Below are 21,517 nucleotides of genomic sequence, written 5' to 3'. Positions count from 1 at the left end.
CAACAGACTGTGTGCTGGCTTCACGATTACAAAGGAACCTGAGCTATCCTGCGATCGATTTTAGGTGGGTGGGTTTGGGGAGCACAAGGCGAGAGGAACCTTTGTCAGATCTCCAAGGGCGAAATTCAGGAAACTGATACAGTAGTGGGCAGAGGGGAAAATCTTTGCGTAATGAAAGCACTGAGAAAGCAGGAGTGGGGAAAGGAAGGGTAGGGGGTCAGGTTAGGGGTTGTGGGCAGAGCCTCAAGAGATCTGCATTCGAATCCTGGCTCTTCTGCTGAATTTCTGCGGGACCTTGGGTCCTAATTTTCAGGTTTTCAAAGGGCCACCCACGTGGAAATCTGGCCCTATGATGCCGCTCTGTGCCTCAGTTTCCCCCACTAGAGCCTGTCCTGCCTCTTGGGGTTCATTAGCATGCGGCAGGGGCTCGAATACTCTGGGATGAGGGGCTGGAGAAGCAGATAAGGGCCGCTGGGGTGTCCAGATCCAGGCAGTTCCTCTTTCACGCACCTCACCCCCTTCCCATTCGTCTTGGCTCCATCTGCTTTGCTGCTGCGCAGTCCTGATGCTAGCAAGCACAGCTACCATTGGCACAGCCGGAGCTAAGTGTCATCCTTGGCCCCCGATCCAGAGCCAGCAGGGAGCCCCCTTTGCTCCATGGCACATCCCAGCACAGTAGCTGCCCCCTGCCTGCTAAGCCCCAATGTGCCCAGAAATCTCTCCCAGCTGGGCGGGTGGGCCCCGCCGGGGCAGGATTGCCTCCCAGACCCCCATGCGCACTCCCCCCCTCCCATTTTGCTTGCAGGGCTTTAAAACAAGGTCCTCGTTCTTAAAGGGCCAGCGTCCACCCTTCCCCCCAGATCCCCAACTGGGCCACATTCCGGCTCCACTCATATATGACACTTGCTCCTCGGCTGAGCCAATCGTGTCCCGGCCCCACGTCATCGGCTCCTGGCTCTTTCCAGCTCCTGCCTGCCAGTTCTCTGGTCTGGTCGGTGGCAAGGAAATAGCGGTCCTCTGGAGCAGGGCAGATGGTGTCTCTGAGAGATCAGCCCCAGGGCCTCCCCCCCACCCCACTCTGAGGGACCAATTCCCACCCCCGAAGCCCTTGATGCTCAGCGAAGCCGGGTCGTGGCTTCCCCTCCCTGCCCACTAGCCTCCTCTCCCAAATCCCTCTGCCCCTCTGCCTACCCCCCCAACCAGGCTGCCCCCCTCCTGCATACCCCCCGCTCATAGCCAGGATGTATCTCTATGGGCTGGACGACTCAGAGGAGGTGAGTACACTGCTCCCGTTGCTTCAAATTGCTTCAAACCCCAGCTGTGTGGGTTAGCCCCACTCCAGGGCTGCCTGGCCGGGGGGGGGGGGGGGGGGGCCAAAGCAGGGAGGGGGAGGCTTTGCATGTCTGTGCAGTAGGGCGAGAGGTTGGTCCTTCTCCAGCTGGATCCAGCTAAATCCTCTCCCCTCCAGGCTGATGTTAGCTCAGGCTCATAAAGATCCATCTATCCCCATGCAGCACAAGCCGGCCTCCTCAGCAGGGGTCCCCCCACAGGTTGCCTCCCTCTGATGGGGGAGCTCCTCGGAGGAAGCAACTGAGTTTGATAGAGTGAAACCCGCTGGTGTGTTAAACTCGCTGGGAGTGAAGGGTGCTTGGAACTGCCCTGAGAGGAGGCAGGAGGGTGGGAGGGGGCTGAGTGGGATGCCCCATGGGGCTCTGTGGCACCCCCCTCTGGTTGGCCTGAGAATGGCCCCCTGCCCTCAGCTGCTGACCCCTTGGGATTGTTTAGTTGTTGGGGTTCCCGCCCCCTCCGGGTGGAGGCTGGAGAAAGCAGCAGGTTTGATTTAGATCCAGAGCAGCTGAGCGCGGAATCTGTGATTAAAGTGAAATGCCCACCGGCTCCCTGATCCCTGCTGAGCTGCCAGCCAGCCAGGCGTGGGGTGCTGCCCCCCATTCCTGACACAGCCAGTGAGGTAGATGAACTTGCTGCTTGGATTGAGAGCCAGCTAATTAGCACTGACATTTCGGGGGCCCTGGCAGAGACATCTGTGTGACTGAGGGCCGCTGTCCCTGCCCCCGGAGACTGGGAAGCCGGCTGGGCACTCTGTTGGGGGCCTGGAAGGGGAGGCACACAAAGAGAACGCAGAGTCCTGGTCCCCTTCTACCACCAGGCCAGTCAGGGAAACGAGTTTGCTAGTCCTCCCCTTCCCCTAGGACCCCAATACCAACCCATCAGGTGATTCAGAGTCAAAAGCAGCCTGCTCAGCAGAGAGCTGGGTTGGGATTCAGGGCCTTGGCAAAGCTGGGGGGCAGGAATAGGCAGAGCTGGGGGGCAGGATTGAGGGGTGTTAGGAGAACAGTGCAGGGGGCCTCTCTAAACTGCCCTTCACAAGTAACCCCCGTTTCTTGGATCCCTTTTAACTTCTGCCCCAATTTGCTGAACAAGCCCAGCCCGAGCCCAGCACCCGTGTTGTATCAGTATGACTGGGTGAGGCTGGGACAGCACCAGGCCCCGCTGCCCTGTAGCAGCAGCTGGGATGCCCTGTGCTGATGCCAACCGAGGCTCAAGCCCTATCTCTCGGCCCTTGCTCCCCCCCGGCTCCAGCATTCACTGCCCTGCCAGGGCTCTCCAGTGATTAGGATGCTCCATTCATCAGGGTCAAGAGCCTGCACACTGCCCCGTCCCTTCTGCACTGATCCCCGGGGCAGACGAGGGTCAGGGTCCACCAGAACTCAGGGACTCTTCGCCTCCTCCCTCCTCCAGTTCATTGCCCAGCTGGATGCCTCAGTTTCCCCACCTGCAGCAGAACCCCCAGAGGGGAAGCACCGGGGTGGAGGGGGCAGAGCACTCTGATTGTTTTGTCAGCAGGGTTCTGTCGGTGGGTAAGCCAGACTGTGTGGAGGATGTGGGATGGCCCAGGGACTCTAAGCCCATTGGATCAGACACCCATTGGTCAGCACAAGGCATTAACCCTTTGGGGGCTGCAATCAGGGCTTTTCGGGAGCCTCGGAAATAGCACAGACCCGTGGACGTGGCAGGGGATGTGCTAGGATCCCTCACGCCAGCCCTGTCCTGTTCCCGCTATCACTTTCCATCCCAAAGCAGGGAGAACAGCTGCACCTTGTTCCCTGCCGTTCAGCTTAACCCTCGCAGTGCCAAGGGGAACCGAGGCACAGAGTCAGTGGCAGAGCCAGGAATGGAACACAGAAGTCCTGATTCATACATTGGACCCCACTCTCCTCCCAGAGCTGACAGAACCCCAGAGTCCTGCAAACCCTCCTGCCCCGCAGTCTGTGGGCGTAAGGTTCCTTTAGGGCTCGTCTCTCTAGCTCACAACATGGGGGTTTTACCCCATGCTGGGGGTGGGAGTTGTTGCTGCAGCCCCACTGGACTGTGCTGGTCGATGGTTTGTTTCTAAAGTGCTCAGAGGCCACGGTGATGGGTACATAATGAATGAAACTGTTACTAGAGATGGGCCCTGGATCCAACCACCTGCAGGGTGGAGGATCTCCCTGGTATCTCCTGCTGCTCTAAATGGGGCCCACTCAGCTGCGTGGCCATAGCACCCTCTCGCCCTCCATGGGGGGGCTGCGAAGCTCACCCCTCTCTGAAGTGGGTGCTGTCTCTGCTCGCCCAGGGCTCTGCGGATTCCTATACCAGCCGCCCTTCGGACTCAGACGTGTCTCTGGAGGAGGATCGCGAGGCGCTGCGCAAGGAGGCTGAACGCCAGGCCTTGGCGCAGCTGGAGAAAGCCAAGGTAGGAGCGGGGGCATGTGTTGGGGACATGTGTTGGTCGCTCCTGTTCTGTCCGTTGTGCAGGCTGGGGGGACCAAGGGTCCCTCTCTGTCTCCAGCCCACAGAGTGGAAGCTGATTGACGGGCTGGGGGACCACGCAGGGAAACACAGGCTGTCCGGGAGCTTGTGGCTGGGTGCAGTTCCTAGCTGGCACCTTGCCTTCCTGCCTGCTGAGCCAGCATGGGGGGGGGTTGGTTTAACTTATCTGTCCCCAGCTGCGACTCATCGCACCCCCCAGCGCCAAGCTGCCCTGGTGCTAGATGATCCCACAGCTTTCTGGTCTGAGACAGAGCAGGTCACATTGCTGTGACAGTGCCTGTCAGCCCTGACTTTCAGCCCCCGGCTGTTCTTGTCCAGGGCTCCCCTCAGCCCCCCGCTAACACACAGCTCCTCAGCGCCCCTCTCCCCCCCCCCGTGCTATTTCAGCATTGGATTTCACTGAGACTCTACAGTATCATGGCACTTCCGAGTGAGTGTAGCTATGACACCAGTCCCCGAAGGGAAAAGTTGGTGCACCCTGGCTCCCCTCGAAACCCGAGTCTATCCTAATCCCAGGAGCTCTGGCCCGGGTGGGCCCCCTGATTGTGAGTCCTTCCTGCCAGCTGGTAACCCACTTGTAGAGAGTACCACTCTGCAGGGGGAGCCGAGTCCCTGGGAACCCTGGCTGTGCCCTCACCTCCTCCCGAAGTACTAGCTGCTTGTGCTGCAGCTGGCTCTGGGCCCAGCACCGCCCATAAATCCCACAGCCCAGGGGCCACCATCAGCTAATTAATTTGGCTAATCTTGATTAAACGTCTCATCGACCTGGGCTGGGCTCGGGAGAGTGCTAGTGCCAGGAGACTGCGGGTTGGCGCTGCCCCGCCTGGCGGTGTCCCAGCCCTTCCATTACATGCCCTGGGACTGGCTGCCAATCAGCACTTGCTGCTGAGTGGGGGAAGGTCCCCCTTTCCTGTCCAGGGGCTGCTGCTGTCCTGTCACAGATGGGGGAGAGGGAACATGCCCTTGAAGCTATATCCGCACAGAGGAGTCCAACTCCAAATTGGGGGGAGGGACACAGACCTCTCCATGGAGAGTTTCCTCTGAGAGGTGCCAGCTCCAGGGGACGGATCCCTCACCTAGTGCAGCCTGGACCTACACACCCCAGTAAGGGGACGACACCCACTGCCTGCTCTGCTTTCCTGCCCTGTGGGGGGATACACTCGTTGCCCTGTCTCTCTTCCTCCTGTCCGAGGCCCTGGAGAGGCAGCCCCTTTCCCAGCCTGCCCTGCTGTCCTGGGGTCGCCCTGCTGTCTGAGCTAGCAGAAACACACCAGGCCCCAAAATCGCTCCCTGAGGCTGGGCACAATCAGGGCTGTGAAAGTTACCACTGTTGGGATGGGGACAAGGCTTTGCTAAGGAGGGATCTGAGCCCGGGATCATCCAGGCTATTGGCACCAGATCAACATCGCCTGCAGAGCAAACGCCTCTGTTTATCACCCGCCAGGCAGGGTTCCTCCATCTGCCCCGCTCGCCTGGTTCTGGCAGGCCCTTCTACAGGGCGGTCAGCTCAGTCGCTCCGGTCCTCTTTTGAGGCAGCTGTCGTGACCGAGAACCGCCCAACTCATTACGCACATGCCCCACCTTTCACATGGTAACACCTCGCTCCTCAATGCTGACCTGTCCTGGATTTGAACCAGTGGCTTCAAGGTGTCAGGCTCTGTAGCCCAGCCCCTGAAGTCCTTTGTCACCCATAGTTCTTCTCAGTGTGCTGCTTGTGGCCCCCTCCAAACTGGACTTGGGGGACAGGGGCTGGTCTCCGTGTCTGGCTCATGGGTATAGACTTCCTCCCACACTGCCCCCTTTGCTTATCCTCTCCCGGTGGGACGGGGAGGGGTAGCAGAGGTGTCACCCGTGCTCTGATGCCCAAGCCTGTTATGGCCGGAGCTTTGATATGCTTCCAAGGGAGCTGGCTGCACCTGCAGTAGGTCAGCACCAGAACTTGGCGCGGTTGGCTCTGGATGTTTCAGGAAGGGGGCTGCGACCATCCTAGTCCCTCCCCCAGGAGGCAGACTGGCCCCACTGCATGAAGCCACCCAGAACTTCAGCCCCCAGCGCAGCCTGAGCCAACTGTTGGGGTGAGCAGGAGTCCACCCCGTTCCCAGGGAGCGACCCCTTCTCCTGGACTCCTATGGTGAGGAAGGGAGGAGAGGGAGTTGGCTGGGGCTGCTCCACGTTCCTGGATCAGGGGTGAGAATTTGGCCCTGGATTGCTTAACCCCTTTCTGGCTGGTCTCTGCAGTTGCTAGGCAATGGCATCCTCTGAAATGCCAGAGCAAAGTGGCCTTCTGTCTGGGGGGACATGTGCCCTCCAGCATCTCTCTCCTCCCTCCCTCTTCCCCCTGCTCACCCGTCTCCTGAACAGACCAAGCCAGTGGCGTTCGCGGTGAGGACAAATGTGGGCTACAACCCGTCCCCCAACGATGATGTGCCAGTCCAGGGCATGGCCATCTCCTTCGAACCCAAAGACTTCCTGCATATCAAAGAGGTAGGTGCTGGCACGGGCCGCAGGCCAGGCTGGGGCTCTGAAGACCGCAGCAGTGGAAGGGACTGTGTTGGTGGACTTGGATTCAGCACAGAGGGGACACGGGCTCAGCACCGTGGGGACGGGTTCAACAAGGCATCAATGGGGGACGGGCTAGCGCAGGGGGGACAGGCTTGGTGCCGTGTCTCAGGCTCCTCTTCTCTCCGTGGTGCAGAAATACAACAATGACTGGTGGATCGGGCGCCTGGTGAAGGAGGGCTGCGAGGTGGGATTCATCCCCAGCCCCGTCAAGCTGGAGAACATGAGGATGCTACAGGAGCAAAAGATGAGGCAAAACCGCCTGAGCTCAAGGTGGAGCAGCTGGGCTGAGAGGAGGGAGGGGGATTCGCAGCTGCTGGCCGCATGCAGCCTGGAGCCCAGGGGGGCAGAGGGAAGGCCCTCCCAGAGACCAAGAGCAGTGGGTTCCGGGTAACTGAGGCAGGCCCTGCTGTAGGTGTCTGAGCAAATCCTCTCCAGTGAGACACTGGGAATAGGAGCACATTCCCCATCCCCTTCCAGTGAGCCCAGTAATGAGCCCTTTGCACCCTGGGCCGTCATTCCCTGTACTCAGCAGTAAACTCCAGCAAGAGGGGCCAGGCAGGAGAGAACCAGCTCCAGGATCTGCAGTGACAGCAGCTGAGGATGCAAAAGGCTTTCTATATCCATGCTTCAGGGCAGAACCTGAGTACTGGCTGGGAAGGGATCAGGAAGAACTTGCAGGAATAGATGGACTCATTGGTCTGAACTGGCACAGTGGGGAGAATACGCGGCTAGATGGGCCTTTGATCTGATCTGGTACATCACTTCGTGAGTGGGAGAGCACTGGACTCTGGTCCCATTGGTATGATTCAGGGTGAGGGAGGGGGATAGGAGATACTTGGCTAGATGGGCACATGGCATTGTCCTGATGTAGCAGTTTCAGATTTGTCTCTCTCAGAATCTGGGCATGGAGGCTACTTTCCTTTTGCTCAAAATTTGCTGTGGTGAGTCCCTCTGCTGCTTCTCAGACTGGTCGGGGGCCTCCTCTTCTGCTCCATGAAATTCCCCATCTCCAGTCACTTATCACTCCTTGCTTTTCTCCCCTGCGCAGCAAATCAGGTGACAACTCCAGCTCCAGCCTGGGAGATGTGGTGACAGGGACCCGCAGACCCACCCCTCCGGCCAGCGGTAAGACCACCTTCTCCCTATGCTGTTTGACATCGGACAGTCCCCAGCTGGCAAAGTTCACTGCACCGCTAAGAAAGACTGATGGGGAGGAGTTGATTTCAGTTGTGGCTTCGGTGATAACGAGGGGCTGAAATGCCAGGTCTTTTCCCTCTTTAACTGTGGCCCCTTTAAGCCCTGAGACCAGCTCGCACCCCAGTGGCAGAGAGGCAGGGGTGCCAGCCTGGAAGTGCCCAGCTTTCTTCCCAGGAGCTGCAGTAGGATTCTTGAGGTCTCCATTTCCCTTGCAAATGCAGCCCATGGCAGAGACTGGACTGGCAGAGAGGTACATGGCTGTGCCCAGGTTGTCACACACATGGGCAGCTGTGTTAGCACAAAGCTTGATGAACTCTTGAACTGGAGTGGGCGTTTGGGCCCCCCATATATGCTGGCACACACACAGAGAGTCATGCATATGTGTGGATGAACAACTGGGCACAGGCAGAAGGGCATATACGCAGGCATGGACATGCCCACCTCCATGGCACACAGAGGAAACCTGCTACTAGCCACTCTGTCTCCCTTGCAGGTGGGCTGCCTGATGGTTCTGCCCCCACCCTCACCCTCTCTCTATGTTGTCTGCAGGGAAGTGTCAGGTGTCCCCCCTTTCATTTTTCTCTTTCGTTCGCCAGATCATTTTTTCCTCCTCCCTTTTTTCGTTCTTTTGTGCTGTTTTTTCTTTTTTTAGTTTTGTTTTACTTTTTCTTCCTTCCTTCCCTCCCTCCCTCTCTTCTTTTCTTTCTTTCTTTTTGTTTTCCCCCTCCCACCATTCTCCCCCCCCCCCAGGTACTCTGGACATGACTAACTTAGCTTATGACCTAGACGCCCTTGACTTAGAGGAGGAGGAAGCTGAGGGCCCGGAGAACCCCCGATCCCCTAAGCCTAGCGTCAGCAGTGTCACCACATCCCCCTCCAACGTCAAGCGCATCCCCTTCTTTAAGAAGGTAAAGGGGCCCAGAGTGGGGCTCTGCACCCGCCTGCCACCCCTTCACTCACGCCTGCTGCTAATACCCATGATTCACCTTGTATGTGGGGCTCGCTGACCTGGTTGCGGGGCGTTGGGTTGGAGGAGGGGAGAAGGGGGCAGGGAGGGGCATGGTTTGGATGTGGTCCCATTGTCATTTGGTTGCTCCTCTGGGTCAGCACTGTGGGGCACACAATGGGGTAAGAGCGTTGTCTCATGGGTACCAGGGCACCTATGGCTGGTGCTGGATCTCCCCTTTGCAGGTGCTTTTGGGCGTGTTCCACATCACACCAGGAAACCACACCTCCAGCATGACCTGGAAGGGGGCAGCCATTGGGGGGGTCCCCCATCCGGCCCCCCATACACAGACACATGCACATGAGGCATGAGAATGGTATGTTCCAGTGATCACACACAGCGCTTGAGTTAAGAGCATTTCTGGCAGTTGGTACCCTCAACATAAAGTTGATGACCCCCCCCCAACGTAAGGCATGGGAATGGAATGTTCCAGCACTACTCCTCCCCCATGAAACATGGAGTGGAACATTCCAGCAGCTCCTCACCCCATGTGAAGTCTGGGTCCACTACCCCCTCTCCCCCATCCCCATGTAAAGCATGGGAATGGAATGTTCCAGTGCTACCCCCTCCCCCCATAAAACTTGGGAGTGGAACATTCTAGTGGTTCTTTGAGCCTGGGAGTGGAATGTTGCAATACTGCCCACCTATGCAAAGTGTGGGAATGGAACATTCCAGTGCACACCCATGCTCCCCCCATGGAACATGGGAATGGAGTGGTCCGTCCCATCCCACTCTGTCCCTTGCTGGATGCTGGTTCCCATCAGGGACCCAACCATCCCACTGCCCTGGGGGCAGTGCCTCTTGGGAGCAGCTGGGCACCTGGGATGCTGCTTGATGAGCAACCCCGGGAGGCACACAGGAACACATGGAAGGGGATGTAGCAGGCTCTTCCAAGGTATTCCTTACCCAGGGGTCCCCAGTGATCCCCAGAGCTGGGGATCAGTTGGGGGAGGGGCAGGTGTTCAGGGCAAGGGGAGCAAGCTGGGAGCTGAGGGGGCAGGAGCCAGGGGAGGCGGGCATTGCTGATGCCACTGTGGAAAGGTGTTCGCAGTGCCAGGGAGTGTGGATTACAGAGGAGATTCCCATAGGAGGGGTGGGGTGTGCTCCTGGAGCCAGGGATGAAATCCAGGGTGGGCAAGTGCTCCTGGGGCCAGGGCAAGGAGTACCTGCTCCATGTGCCTGCTGCATTAATTGCCCGCTTGGCCCGACCCATAGGTGCTGTAACTGGGGGTGCTGGGGGTGCGGCAGCACCTCCTGGATTGAAATGGTTTCCATCATGTACAAGCAGTGGTTCTCAACCTTTCCAGACTACTGTACCCCTTTCAGGAGTCTGAAGCCTGAGCCCCGCCACCCAAGGCTGAAGCATGTAATTTAGCTTTGCAGGGCCCCCTGTGGCATGGGGTCCCAGGCAATTGCTCTGCTTGCCACCCCCTCACGCTGGCCCTGCACTTGCAACCCCCCATAACCCTTGGGGTTTGCAATCCACAGGTTGAGAAACACTACACTAGATGATGAGGCCTTTGCGTACCCCCAGGGGTGCATGTTCCCCTGATTGAGAGCCACTGGGGTTTACAGTTCGGTTCAATGGCTTTCAGCACCCCCACTATACAAATGGTTCCAGCACCACTGACCCCACTTGCCTCCTGTGTCTCTAAAGCAGGATTTGAACATGTTAGAAACAAAGAGGGCAGGTGTGAAATTAAGTGGGGAGCAGGGCCAGGGCTGGGGGATGGCTGCATAGCGCCTGGGGAACACCTGTGGGAGCCAACCCATACCCCCATGTGGCCACGCACCCTCCCTTAGATTCCCCCCCTACCCTTCCGATTCCTTCTGCAGCCTAAACCAGGTTCCAGATCCCCCTCCTCTGCCTGTCCCCCCTTCTCCCTCCTGGCTGCAGAAACCTCCCTCCTGCCACTGTGTGTCTGCTGGCGTGACCTGTCAATAACACGCATGCCTTGTTTATCTTCTCTCACCTGCCCCCCCCACCCCATTAATGGTGATCACTGGACATAGCCAAGCAGAAGCAGAAGTCGGTGAGTAAAAGGACTTTACTTGCCTGTCAAAGGGGGGCGGGCCCCCCAAATGACCCTTCCCCACCCAGCTTCTTCCCCATCATCGGTGATGGGCTGTGTCATGTTTCACTGAGAGGAAATAGCCTCCAGCTCCTCTCCTCTGGTACCCAGTGTCACTAGCCGAGGTGGGCCACGGTGCCACGAAGGTGGAACTCCCCCAGCATGGCCACCCAGCTCCCAAGCCAAGGGGACAGCAGCGTGAGCTGGGCAGGCTGAGCCTAGGAAGATGCCAACTCTTCCCCCACCCTGCACGGCCCTTGGGTTTTGCAGTGCCTCCGTGGGGGTTGGGCATGAGTGATGCCCCCTCACTCCAGTGACTCCCCAGGGCACACGTCACACCTTGTCTTTTGCCCTCTCTGGCAGGTGGAGCACGTGCCACCGTATGATGTGGTGCCCTCCATGCGGCCGATCATTCTCGTGGGGCCTTCCTTGAAGGGGTATGAGGTGAGGAGCTCGGGGTAGGGGTAGGTTTGTGCTCCTGGGGGCAGGTTGGGGAGCTGAAATCTTCAGCAGTTTCCTGGGTGGGGGGCAGGTGACCCTTGAGCTTGTTCACCCTGTTTGACCCCCGCCATCTGCTTAACCATTCTCTCTTCTCTTCCCCTCCCCTTCCATCTCACCCACTCCCCACCCCAGCTCCACGTCTGCATTTACCCATGCCTTCTCTCTTCATTGCCCCCAGGATCCATCCGCTCTGTCTCCCTCTCCATATTGGAGAGGGCTTTCTCCATTCACAGTGACCAAGCGTGAGGGACTGTGCGGGCGGGAGGGAGTGACATCTGACCTCTGAAATCACCCTGATCTCCCTTGTTCTCTCTTTTTCTAACCCCCGCCCATGCACACATACATTGGTTCTGGGAATCCCGATTCCCCCTCCCTCCCGCCCCCTATTCACCTGACTCCATTGTGTCCCTCTCTCCCAGGTGACAGACATGATGCAGAAAGCCCTCTTTGATTTCCTGAAGCATCGCTTCGACGGCAGGTGTGAGACGCTGCCAAGTTAACCCAAGGGGCACTGGTTGGTTCGGTGGCTCTCATGCCAAGAGCTGGCTATTGGGGGTGGGGGCATCTCCCCCTGTCTCTCACCCAGGGAGATTGCAGTGTGTCGGTCACACACTCTCGCTCCAGCCAAACAAAGGCTAGACTCACGCCCTGCCCCAGCCCCTTTCCGTAAGCACGAGTGAATTCCCCCACCCCTTACTTCAACCGGGTCAGTTTTATTCACCCCGGTTCTGCAGGCGGGGAAGCTCAGGCCCCGAGAGGACAGACAACTCGCCCAAGGTGGAGTCAGTGGCATGAGAAAGAGAACCCAGGAGTCCAGGGCCCTCGCCAGGCGTCCCCTTGCAGGGCAGGCAGCAATGAGCAGCCCAGAAGGGGAGGAGGGGTTCACACCCTGACTCTGACTTCTGCCCCCAGAGCCTAGGGTGGTGTCTGACCATAGGGGGACGGGCACCCTGTACGGGGCCGTGGCAAACTCCAGGACCCCCCCTTCACACTCCCTTCCTCTCTCTGTCCTTCGCCCCCATCCCTGTCGCCCTCAGAATCTCCATAACGCGGGTGACAGCCGACATCTCCTTAGCCAAGCGCTCCGTCTTGAACAACCCCAGCAAGCACACCATCATCGAGCGCTCCAGCACCCGCTCCAGCCTGGGTGAGGCCATGGTGGGGAGGCGGCTGGCTGGGGGAGAGCTGTGGATTTAACCCTTTCCTACACCCCGGCCCCGCTGGGTTATTCCAGGCCTGCATTGATTCTTGGCCGACCTCCTATCGCTTTGACTGAGGGCCTCGCTTTGGAGGTTTAACCCCTTCAAGCCTGTCTGGCTGGGAGCTGACCCGGCTTCCTGTGTCCTCCCTTCCATCATCCCTGAGTGGCTCTGGGAATGCCCCCAGGGCATGTCCCTCCTTGCCCTGTCTGGAAGGGCTCTCCTGCCCCATGCTCTCCACCTCGCCCGCTCCAAGTGCATGCTGGGATGTGACGTGCTTTGATGCCTCCCATTCGGCAGGGCAGGGGCACGTTACAGGTCTCCTGGGCGATGGTGCCGTCGCGTTGCGTGGTGACTAAGCTGGCTCATGTGAGCTGTGGCTGTGGACCCCGCTGGGCTGGGCTGGGCTGGGCTGGGCTGGGCTGGGGGTGGGGCCTGGCGCTCTGATTCCTGGGATGATCAGTTCAATTCACTCCTCTTTTTTTCCTTCCCCTTTTTTCTTTCTCCCCCGCCCATCCCTGCGCGCTGCTTCCTTCCTCCCCTGCTCCTGGTACAGATGTCTTGGGTATGTAACTGTTAACCTCTCAGGGAGCAGCCAAGACAGCTCCCTACCGTACTGCCTAACCCCCTAGGATCCACAGCCAGCCACGGCATGGCAGAAGCCAACGTGTAACCCCCTGCTCCTGTTGCCACATGGATGCAGGGTCACTCCAGCAAGGACCACGAGGGGGGCAGCAGAGCAAGACCACTGCCCCATGGATGCCCCCTTGCTTGGAGCTGCTGGTGCTACAGTCAGCTGCCCCATGTGTAGGGCTGACATGTGTTGGGCCTGCTCTATGTGGGGCTGAAGTCAGCCAGGGCAGCTGTCCTCTCCCAGTGGGTCTGTCCCACACCCGACCTGGGAATGAGCTCAGAACGCTCCTCCCGGAACCAAACATCCCCAGGGTTCGGGCACATGGGGATCTGGGATTTGGTTTGTCCCCTGCTCCGAGTGAAGGGGTGTGCGTCTCCTTTCCCCACCCTCCAGCCTGGAGCTGGATGATCCTCCAGTCCATAGAGGCTGTGCACCTGCCCTGGGCAGCATTACACATTGTGCATTTGCCAGGCATGGGCCCTATGGAGCGATCCCACTGCCCAACATGCAGCGCGGCACAAACATTCTCAATGTTGGGGAACCAGGAAACACGTCCCTCCTGACTGGGAGAAGAGACGGCACTGCAGTAAAACCCACGTGTCTCGTATGTGTATGGGGGAGTCGCCCACTGGCTTTGGGACACAGAGACCCCAGTGTGTGGCCACTCCCTGTGGCTCTCCCCAATACTGTTTCCCCCCATACACCCTCCATCTCTTCCCCTTCTTCCACACAGGGTCTGCCCCCTATACTAGACGTCGCTTCCTGTTGCTATCCCCTTTGACATCTCCCACCGCCACAACATACTGCCCCTAGACCCTCCTTACCTTGCTCCTTTCCTGTATTCCCTACCCAGTCTTTCTGCCCACCTTGGTCTCTCACTGTTTCTCTACCCTGGCCCCACACCTGGTCCTTGTCCTCCGCCCATGTCTCACTGTCTCTCTGGTCCGACAGCTGAGGTGCAGAGCGAGATCGAGCGGATTTTCGAGCTGGCCCGGACGCTTCAGCTTGTGGCCCTAGACGCTGACACCATCAACCACCCGGCCCAGCTGGCCAAGACCTCACTGGCCCCCATCATTGTCTACATCAAGATTACCTCCCCCAAGGTGGGTGCATTGGACCCTGGGGGGGTGGCACAGCTGTTGTATTGCGGCCTGGGTACTTGCTGCCCAGATCCTCCCGTGCCGGAGGGAGGGGTGATGCCCCATAGACCTTTCCCTCAGAGCACAGGGTTGGGGGGTGGCTCTGTGCAGAGGCTAGGTACCTTCAACCTCTTGAGGACCTGTCCAGACAGCTTCCTGCCATGCTGCCTAACCCCATGGGATCCACGGCAGGGCAGGGGCTGACGCGTGACCCCCCGCTTCGACCGCCACCTTGATGCAGGGTCACGCCAGCAGAGGCCACGAAGGGAGCAGCAGAGCAAGACAGCTGCGGCACCGCTGCCCCAGTGCTTGGAGCTGCTGGTGCTACAATCAGCTGCTCTGTGTGCAGGGCTGACGTGTGTAGGGGTCCTGCTTCGTGTGTGGGGTTGAAGTCAGCCTGGGCAGCTGTCCCCTCCCTGTGGGTCCATCCCACACCCAGCCTGATATGAGACATCAGGATTGAAGACAAGCTCAGGACACTCATCCTGGATCCAAATGTCTCCAGGGTGTGGGCACGTGGCATCTGGATTCTGGTTTGCCCCTTGGTCAGAGCAAGGTGGGGGGGAGGGTTAGATCACAAGTGTAATGAGTTATAGGGTCTCAGCCTTGTCCTCTAAGGGACATTTCTCCACATTCAGTGCAGCAATGTTTGCTTAAGAGAGGCCGAGGGCTGGGATGGCAGGGGGCTGGGGGTTGGAATTGAGGAGTAACACGAGAGTGGTGTGTGTGTCAGAGGGGTCAGGGCTGGGATGGCAGGGGGCTATGGGTCAGGATTGAGGGGCATCAGCAGAGCTGGGTGTTGGGGAGCCCAGCATTTTAAAGGGACAGAGCAGTGTTCCTTGTCTGCTCTGTCCTTAGTCAGCCCCGCCATGCCCAGCCCCTCAGGACTGGAGAGAGACACTCAGCGCTTACCCCCCATCTCTCTCCCCTGGCAGGTGCTCCAGAGGCTGGTCAAGTCACGGGGGAAGTCCCAGGCCAAGCACCTGAACGTGCAGATGGTGGCATCGGATAAGCTGGCACAGTGCCCTCCAGTGAGTACCCGCCCACACCCTGTTCCACCCTCCATTCTCTTGGCCACACCACTGCCCTATGCCCCCAGCTCAGTCAGTGAGTACCCGCCCCACAGCCTGGTCCACCCCCTTCTCTGCTTGCCACACCCACTGCCCCATATTTGCAGCCTGGCCAAGTCCCCACTCTATCCCCCTGCTGCCTCACCCCTGCCAGTGACTATCTGCCCCACAGCCTGCCCTGATCGGCCTATACCCACCCCCTGCCTCTCACTGCTAGCTTGTCCAAGTACCCTTTCTGCCCTACCTGTCCCCACACCCCCAGCTGGGCCACCTCACGCCCCTCTCTCATTGCAGGAAATGTTCGACATCATCCTGGACGAGAACCAGTTGGAAGACGCCTGCGAGCACCTGGCTGAGTATCTGGAAGCCTATTGGAAGGCCACGCACCCGCCCAGCAGCAACCCACCCAATCCCCTGTTGAACCGCACCATGGCCACCGCCGCCCTTGCCGCCAGCCCCGCCCCCGTCTCCAACCTCCAAGTACAGGTGCTCACCTCCCTCAAGCGCAACCTGAGCTTCTGGGGCGGGAAGGGTAGCCTGGAGCAGGGGCTGAACACCCAGCCCAGGATGGAGGAGCATGCGTTGTAGCTGTAAGAGGAAGAGGAGGTGGTGCCTTCAATGAACATGGAGGAAGACATGTTCATGGGAAACCCTTGCTGATTCCCCTCCCCACCCCGCACTTCTGCTGCTGCCCCCCATCCCACTGCCCTCTGTACCCTGCAGGTAGAAGGGCACCGCCTGGATGCCCAGCATCGTTCTAAGGCTCTGGAAGCGGGGGTATCGTGCCCATAGGGAGAACATGGAGGGATCTGGCCGCCAGAGCATTTCAGCCACATTGCAGGGATCTCCCTGGGCTTCTGCATTCAAAGCTGCCTCCTCTGGAGAGCTAGTCAACCCGGTCAGCCAGTCCTAGATCAGGATCTTGGCTGCACGGGGCAATGGCCACAACTGCTACTTCCCATCATACCTCCAACGCAGGACCCATGGCCCTGCTGGGCTCTGCCCTTGGAGCAGTGCATTCTAGGGATCCCAAAGCACCATTCCCAGTGTGAGAGCAAGGGCTGCTGGGTGATTTCCAAACACGAGGCTTTGCAGTGCAGAATGGGGTTGTGGGGCAGGGGAAGGCTGGGGCAGAGGGGCTGACTCCCTGCCCACATCAGAGGGCAGCACCAGCATAGCCAGACCTGAGCTTGAAAACCCAACGCGGCTGTCATGTGGCGTCATACGTCCTCTCGGCCAACAGCTTGTTGCAGTGTCTTCCCCACTAGTGTAGATGTGAGCCAATAGCGAGGAAGCATCTGACCATTTCCTCAAACTCCCCGAGCCCCATGGCAAGAAAGTGCCTTAATGACTCTGTATCAGAATGTCTCATCCCTGGGGGGTGGCGAACAGAGGTCGCCCTTGGAGTGGGGGTGGAGTCTGTGCTCACAGGCTGATAGCCAAGATGCCCAGTTGGTGCCATGTAACCCCACCGATCATCTGTGAAGTGGCATCCAGCATCCTGCCCCCTTAGGTATCCCAGCTCCTGCCCACAGGCTGCCCCTGGTCTCCAAGAGCCTCGAGCCCACAGGCCTCTGTTAAGGACCCCTGACACACCATATCACCCAGAGTCTCTGCCCATCCCTGGGGGCACCAAACCCTTGGACTGCTCCCAACCGCTGCCTTAGTGAGTGTCTGGTTCCCTCTGGGCACCACCCGAGAAGTGCAAGCACTAGTGGAGGTTCCCCAGCTGCATGAGACCCTGTGGGGAACCTTCTCCCCGTCGTGCCCTACCCTAGTCAGGCATGGGGGAAAGCCAAGGGATGTTTGTGTCATAGTGTCTGTCATTTCTAATTCTCCTTGGAAAACTGAAGAGCTCCCAGCCTCAGCATTGTGCAGTCAGGAGCCAGGCAAGTTTCTCTCGTTCAAACTCCACCAGCGCCCCTCAGTCCTGACCTGCAACCCCTCTCCCTCCGCTATTCCAGTCCAGGGCTCCCCATGCACTGCTCTGCCAGCACTCCTCAATCCTGACCTGCAGTCCCCCAGCTATTCCAGACCAGGGCCTCCCCCACACCCAGGTCTGCTGATACACCTCAATCCTGACCCCCCAGGACTCCTGCTGTTCCAGTCCAGGGCCTCCTCCACAGCTCTGCGGTTGCCCCTCAATCCTAAATTGCAGCCCCCCATCTCAGCCTTGACCCCACCTGAGCAAACCATGCCACATAATCAGTGTTGCAGGTGTGTTTGTTTTAATGTGAAATAACTTCCCCCAAGAGCTGGGCTGAGACCCCACAATTTCATCTCCCTGCTGGCCCAGACTGGGATTGGAAGCCAGGTCTCAGCAGCCCTGCGGAGGACATACCTGTGTATTAACCTGTACTAAGCTGCCCTTGTCGCCCCGTGGTGGCCAAACTAACCCTGCCTTGTCTTCTCCCGTTTGCATGGTGTGTCGCTGCTTCTAACCAGGGAACCTACCTAGTGCATGGGGAGCAGACGCGTGAGGGGGAGCGCGCCCGCCTGCACGACTACCCGGGGGAGCCAGCCAACCGCATCCATGGACGGCCAGGCCAGCTGCACACCCGCCTGGCCAACCGTGGCCTGTCCCGCCAGGACACCTTCGACTCGGAGACCCAGGGCAGCCACGACTCTGCCTACACTGAGCCAGGAGACTCCTGCGTGGACATGGAGACGGACCCCTACGAGGAGCCCGAGGCTGAGCCCCGCGGTGGCACCCCTGGCGCCTACCCCCGAGGCCTGGGCCGCCACCACCTTCACCAGCGCCAGGGCTCCTGGGACGAGGACGAGCCTGACCACCAGAACCACAACCGGCAGCTGCGGGGCCGGAGCAAAGGGCACGACCGCTACTGCCCGAACGAGGAGGAGGCCATGAGCAGGAACAAGAATAACCTGGAAGGCTGGGGGCGGGATGTCTACATCCGCTAGGGGACGGGGCACCTGTCTGCTAGGGACCTCTGGGGGTGGAGTGTTATCTACCGGGGGGGGGGGTCAGTGTATTCGAGTGGGATGACCCCAGGAGGGTCTCGCTCCTCTAGGAACTGCTGAGTGTAGTGCTCCCCTTTTTGGCGAGTTTGGTTTGTTCCCCATAGCAGGGTTGGCCTGCTGCCCTGCCACATGGGGCTCTCTTGCCAGCAGTGCCAGTGGGGACGCCCCATCCAGCACTCAGAGGGGCCCTTCTCATCGTCCATAAGAAAGAGAAAATTCACTCCCACCTTAAACGCTTCCTGAGGCTGAGGGGACCCGGGGGGTGAGGGATAGCCAAGTGCCCACTGGTGCCTCAGGCCTTCCCTGCCCCCGAAGGAGACCAAACTGGGACCCAGCTTACTCCCCCCTGCGTGCCCCCCTCCTTTGCAGACAGGTGGCATGGGGCACCATGCCCTGGGGCAGGGCACGGTCCCCCCAAGGGAAAAACTTCCTCAACCCTGATCATTCCTGGGCTGCCGCCCCCTTCCCTTCCCAGCGTGCCCACTCCCTGCCCTGATTCTGATCCCCAACCCCCCCCCCCCCCCATCGTATTTCCATGGTGCTCTCAAGGACCCAGCCGCCAGCGGAATGGGACTGCCAGCCCCCATGTCTCCAGAGTTCAAATCACTGGAGAGAACCCGTCTCTGGTTCCCAGGGTCCCTGCCTAGTGCAGAAGGATCTCCTCTGCTGTCCAGTGCCTACAACAGAACCCAGCCCCTTCGCCATATGGCCGGGCATGACCTCGGGCCCAGTGCTCTGTCCGGCCTCCAGGCACAGCCCGGCTCATCTGCTCTTCAGTGCCTCGGCCAGCAGCTCCCCCAGCTCAATTTCGCCTGCCAAGATAGAATGGATGGGGGCAATGCATGCTATGTGAGGTGTGTGCTGGGAGCCTGCTAGGAAGGTGCCCCGGATGGGATGCAATGGGGGTGGCTGTGCTGGATGCTTCTGCCCTGCCTGCTGAGCCGCACGGCACTGACTCTATAAACAGCCCTGCTTCCCTGCATGTGGATGCTGTGTGCGATAACCTGGGCTGGGCACTGGGCTCGCCTGATGCCTCAAAGCCTGATCTGGGACGTGGGGGGTAGGGGTGATACCTTGATCTCTGAAGGCAAAGCGGCCCCTGGGTGGATAACAATCCCCCTCGTTGGCCATCCTGATGCAAGTCCTGGGGCCCCACATCCCCGTGGCGCTGCCTCTGCTCTGCCTCTTTTCAAGTTGACTCTCATGAGACAGCAGGGGTGGAGGAGCCTTTGTGGGTATTTTGCATTTTGGGGGCTCGAGCTGAAAGAAAGAGCGAGGCCAGATTAGATGGGGAAGGGTTGGGGTTGGAGGGGGAGGCATCTCCCAGCTGGGTTGGGGCGGATGTCTAAATATGGGAGCCGGGGTGTTAACAGCTTCCTGAGGCTCAGTGCTGGCCTCCCCTGTTCCCTTGCACCCACCTCTGGGGTAGGAACCAGGACTCATGGCCCTGCTTTTGCTTCTGGGGTATTTTTCTTACCCAAAGGCCCCTGGCCCTTCCCTCCCCACTGGGGCTCTACTCCCAGCCCTCATGAAGCCCAGGGGTGGGGGCAGGTTGAAGGAATCTGGATGGATCCAGCCCTTTGACCTTCTGGGCAGAGCTCCCCTCCTCCCCCCACCTTGTGCCAAAACCAGGCCTGGTCCAGCATGAAATGGCCACGGCTGCCCAGTGCCCCCTCCCATCCTGTGCGGTGTCTTGCATCCCCATGGCTGTCTGAAGTGTGTTCAGTCCTTTCTTGTCCGGCCATGGTGTGTCTGTCCATGTGTGTGTGTAAGCACTTGTCTGTCCCCCCCACATGCCGGCTGGGACACGGGCAGCACCTGGCTCTCTGAATAGTGCTGCTTGGATGTGAGTTCCCTGGTGCTCTGCCCATCTGATGTGTGCCTGATCAGGGCCTTGGTCATCCTCCCTGCCCTGCGCGGTGGCTCTGGATCGCTGCATTACACCTGGATGCCCACCAACCTCTGTTCCCCCTGTAGGGAATGTTAAGCTTTGCTCTTAGATTCAGTGGGGGATGGGGGGCATTTTCCCCTCCTCCCCCCACGTTGGGGTAACACTGGATGCTTCAGTGCTGCTCAGGGGAGCTGCAGGTGGCACTGCCTTAGACCAGACCCATGGGCCTGCCAGTCCCACATCTGGCATTAGCTGTAACTCCAAATTGTGCAGCACTGTCCCCCTGGGGTGGGCATGTGAATAGCAGCTGCTGTCGGTTCAGTGAGCTCTTGAGGTTGATTGGCAGCTGTCTGTGATTCCTGCAGTGTAGCCTAGTGGTTAGTACAGGGATCTGGGGTGCCTCCAGTCTACGCCCAGCTCTGCCATTTTGTCAGGCCACGCTCCTTTTCTGTGCCTCAGTTTCCCTTTCTGTAAGCGGGAGATAATAAGTGACTGTCCACTAAGCGCTTTGAAATCTGCGAGCTATAGCCATGTCAGCGTATCATAGATACCACACTTCATGGCTCTCTCTGTGCTGCTGCTCATAGCTTCACGGTGGTAGTAGGTCTAGAATGCAGATCCAGCACCCAGGCCTCTACCAGCTGAACTACAGGAGAATCTCCCTTGGCAGGATGGGGCCTATGACATGCTATTGAATCCAATAGAGGGTGGCAGGGAGGAGGTATCTGAAATGGACACAGCCTGAATGTGAGCAAAGCCACTTGAAAGCAATGAAACCGTCCTGTATTTATGTCATTTAACAAACTATTTAAAAAGTGTATTTTATTTATTTATTACTGTTCATTCGGGGAGGGGGAAACATTATCCCATTCGCTTGATTCTTTGTAATAAATATTTCATTCAGACCTCTAATGCCGATGCTGTGATGGGTGTGTGGGAAAAACACTAGCGCCATATGCTTACATGAATTTTTAAGGATGCCAGATGACTCCCCTTCCACCCTTCTCAGCTGGCTAACTGCAGTTTAGTCCACATTTTAGATTGTTTTTTCTTTTAAAGTGATAGGTGAGGGACACACTGATTGTCTCTTCCATCCCTATTGTATAATTTGATTCTCCCAGTGTGAATGCTCCAGTGACCCAGCCCTGTTACGGTGGAATTTAAACTATTTTGTAAAATTGCTCTGCATACTGGCCCTTGAAGGTTCTGTGGGGAGGTGGCTGGGATTCTGGAATTCTGGCTGTTTCTTCTGGGGATACATGATCAAATGTTTTAATCGCTTTTCTTCAGCCTCATTTGTATCATCAGGACTCCTGGGTTCTCATCCTCCCACTGGGAGAGGCTGATGGTCAGATGGTGAGCATAGGGACTGGGAGTCAGGACTCCTGGCTTCTATTCCCAGTCCTTCTGTGTTTGACTTTGACACAGAGCCT

At 58.6% G+C, this 21,517-nt stretch overlaps 1 protein-coding gene across 2 annotated transcripts in view; it reads left to right on the top strand.

The window, feature by feature from the left end:
- The window catches only part of CACNB1 (calcium voltage-gated channel auxiliary subunit beta 1), a 32,122-nt gene extending 10,873 nt beyond the window's left edge, over positions 1 to 21,249 (top strand). Inside the window, exons 3-14 of one of the 2 annotated variants that reach the window (XM_067541199.1) lie at positions 3,635 to 3,754; positions 6,193 to 6,315; positions 6,527 to 6,663; positions 7,442 to 7,518; positions 10,610 to 10,629; positions 11,032 to 11,112; positions 11,589 to 11,647; positions 12,207 to 12,316; positions 13,954 to 14,105; positions 15,077 to 15,172; positions 15,506 to 15,697; positions 17,657 to 21,249. In XM_067541199.1, the coding sequence (XP_067397300.1) occupies positions 3,635 to 3,754; positions 6,193 to 6,315; positions 6,527 to 6,663; positions 7,442 to 7,518; positions 10,610 to 10,629; positions 11,032 to 11,112; positions 11,589 to 11,647; positions 12,207 to 12,316; positions 13,954 to 14,105; positions 15,077 to 15,172; positions 15,506 to 15,697; positions 17,657 to 18,133 (1,644 nt within the window). In that variant the 3' untranslated portion in view covers positions 18,134 to 21,249. Of the gene's footprint in view, positions 1 to 3,634; positions 3,755 to 6,192; positions 6,316 to 6,526; positions 6,664 to 7,441; positions 7,519 to 8,340; positions 8,499 to 10,609; positions 10,630 to 11,031; positions 11,113 to 11,588; positions 11,648 to 12,206; positions 12,317 to 13,953; positions 14,106 to 15,076; positions 15,173 to 15,505; positions 16,289 to 17,656 lie in introns of those variants that run through there. The other variant, XM_067541201.1, reaches the window with a different exon arrangement.
- Positions 21,250 to 21,517: the final 268 nt, after the last annotated feature.

Source organism: Emydura macquarii, unplaced genomic scaffold, assembly GCF_026122565.2.
Source record: "Emydura macquarii macquarii isolate MOO-44397 ecotype Brisbane River unplaced genomic scaffold, CSIRO-AGI_Emac_v2 contig_629, whole genome shotgun sequence".
Lineage (NCBI taxonomy): Eukaryota > Metazoa > Chordata > Testudines > Chelidae > Emydura > Emydura macquarii.
This window is presented reverse-complemented; position numbering and strand designations above follow the sequence as displayed.